Source organism: Protobothrops mucrosquamatus, unplaced genomic scaffold (assembly GCF_001527695.2).
Source record: "Protobothrops mucrosquamatus isolate PMUCROS unplaced genomic scaffold, P.Mucros_1.0 scaffold_224, whole genome shotgun sequence".
In the NCBI taxonomy this organism is placed as follows: domain Eukaryota; kingdom Metazoa; phylum Chordata; class Lepidosauria; order Squamata; family Viperidae; genus Protobothrops; species Protobothrops mucrosquamatus.
The window spans coordinates 142172-144880 of NW_015386300.1; the positions used below are offsets into that span (position 1 = coordinate 142172).

General features: G+C 35.1%; 1 protein-coding gene across 4 annotated transcripts in view; it reads right to left on the minus strand.

Annotated features, from left to right (window-relative positions):
- Positions 1-1431: 1431 nt before the first annotated feature.
- EMCN (endomucin) overlaps positions 1432-2709 on the minus strand; it is a 49202-nt gene continuing 47924 nt past the window's right edge. For all 4 annotated transcript variants that reach the window (XM_015828317.1, XM_015828315.1, XM_015828308.1 and 1 more), the window contains one exon: positions 1432-2074. Coding sequence is in view for 1 of the 4 variants with exons in the window: in XM_015828315.1 (XP_015683801.1) it covers positions 2069-2074 (6 nt within the window). In the remaining 3 variants the exon portion in view is untranslated. The remainder of the gene's footprint in view (positions 2075-2709) is intronic.

Consider the following 2709-nt stretch of genomic DNA (forward strand, 5'->3'; position numbering starts at 1 on the left):
CTCCACTGAAGAATCCGGAACTGCATATAATAAGGGAAACATTTTGCTGAAATTATTTGAGGAATTAAGCCTGGTCTACAGGTAGTCCTTGACTTACAGCCATTTGTTCAGTGATCATTCAAAGTTACAGCAGCACTGAAAAAAAGTGATTTATGATCATTTTTCCTACTTAACAATTATTGCAGCACCATCAAATTCAAACGCCTGGCAACTGGCCTGTATTAATGGTGGTTGTAGTGTCCCGGGGTCATGTGATTACCTTTTGTGACCTTCTGGTTTTAAAGTAAGACTAAACTGCAGTTTAATGTTGAATTTCTAGCATCACTAGATTAAATAATTGGGACATCAACACATTCAAAGTCTGCCACAGCTTTCAGCAGCTTGTTTATTTGTGTCTTACTCTTGTGTTAATTAAGCCAAACATCTGTTTTGATAAAATATCACAGAAAAACACATTCTTTTTCTTCCTGCCAAGTTATACTTTTGCATCCTTAATAAAAGCACCCAGAAAAGGAATTTTGACATAATCATTTGCTTATTACATTTCTAGACTGCTGCAGCAAACACAGCTTCTGACCAGATGTAGGATTTGTTTCTCTTAAAAGGAGAAGATAATTCTCCAGGGAAAAATGCTTGATAAAGATTGACAGGGTGATGGTTTCTAGAATCTTCCCTGAACATTGGGCTTGTGCAATGCAGTCATGTTAGCAGAAGATGGTATCATGATTTTCATTATTCTGAAATTATTATTCCCCCTTTTTGAACGTTTGGAATTAAGTAATATTGGAAATTCGTAAAAGAAATAGTCTCCAGAGCTGCCATTTGAAGCAGAAATCCAGTGCAAGAGATTCCCATGTATTTTATTAAAGAGTGTTAATATATACATACTATACATTCCTCCTTCTTTCCCTAAGTTCAGGCTGCATTGCAATGATGTTTGCCTTTTAAAAATGTTCTCCCACCAATTGCACAAACAAGCTACATATAGTGGTTTAAAAGACATAGTTGGCCTATCAGGAAAAAAACAGGAATCCACATTATGGTAATAATACTTCGGTAATTATCAAATGATGCAAAAGAAGTTGCAGAAATCTGCATCAAGCTAAGATGTTACAAGAAGCAGAGAACAAGTAAGGAAACCAAAAGATGTCCAGGGATAGTAGCTGAAACTCTGAATATATTGCACCTGCCGCTTGCAAATAGGTTCTGTCTACACCTCCAATCTTAAGTTCAAATCTGAATTGCAAACCCCATGGAGACAAATTCTGATCTTCTTGGTGGAAGAAGCTTTAGAGCAGGGATCTTCAAACTTGGCCCTTTTATGACTTGTGGACTTCAACTCTCAGAATTCCCTCAGCCAGTGTGCCTAGCTGAGGAATTCTGGGAGTTGAAGTCCACAAGTCATAAAAGGGCCAAGTTTGAAGACCCCTGCTTTAGAGTGTCTTGCTTCTTCCCCATTGCTTGGTTTTTGTAACATTTTGCTTGAGAAAGACTTCTGGAAGACCCAAATGTGGTTGACATTTTTGTACCAGTTTTTTTGTCTTAATAAGGGGATTAGTCACTTATGGATACAATAACTTGAATCTTTGTTTTGCATTGAAATGGGAGGCAAGAAATCTACTGTATTTACAGAAGGAAAGACTCAAGTTAGTATCTTGTTCTTATTGTAAACAGATATGGCCACAATATATAATATTTAATATTGTGGTAATTATTGAAAGTACATGAAGAATTATATTTACAAGCAGAATATATTTTATGTACAAAACTACAGTATCAGAATTGGCAAATGTCAAGTGCATTTTATATATTTTTATAATATGCAATTTTTCTCTGCCTTACATACATGGAAAGCAATAAATAGGTCTTGCAGAGCAATGGACTGAAAGAGAGAGAAAAACTACAAAAGTCTTTTTAGAAATAAACAGCAGGCATATAAAAACATGACAACATGGCAAAATTACAGAGAAATGAAATGAATAGTTTTTTCAGTGATGTATAGATGCTCTTGATTCACATCAAAAAATCCAACTTTGTTCAATGGTTTCTAGAATGAAACAGAAATTCTTCACATCTGAAATGAAAGAAAGTTTCAAGGTAGTTTGTATTACAAGTTTATTTTGGCTTTATTATATTGACTAGGCTGACTTTTAGGATGCATTATTAGTCTACAGTTTCTAAGCTGTTTTAGAATCTTAATTAGCAGACAATTAATTGCTTGAAAAGGTGATACTGTTTCATTTGGGATTAAGGAACATTTAAGGACCCTTACATCTCTCAAATGACAGATTCCCTCAGGCTAGTCTTGCAGAGGTCATATATCTATCAGAGGAAGCCAATGAAAATTTCCAGAACTAAAAGAAGGATGTAGAAATATCCCCTTTTTCTAATTGTCATTGCCCTCTGTCTATCTATCCTCTATCCATCTCTCTGTCTCTCTGTCTCTCTCTCTCTCCCCCATCCACCCATCTCTTTATTGAGGTATTTGAAACATCCCCTCTCCCCAAGTAATATTATTATTATTATTATTATTTATTGAATTTATATCCCGCCCTTCTCCTTGCGGACTCAGGGCGGCTGACAATCAGTTAAAAAATACACCAATAACAATTACAAAATTAAAATTAGTTAAAAAGAAATATTTAAATGTTGTCTAATTAAAATATGATTAAAAACCCCTCTAAAAATTGCCCTAGGCCAGTCCCGCTT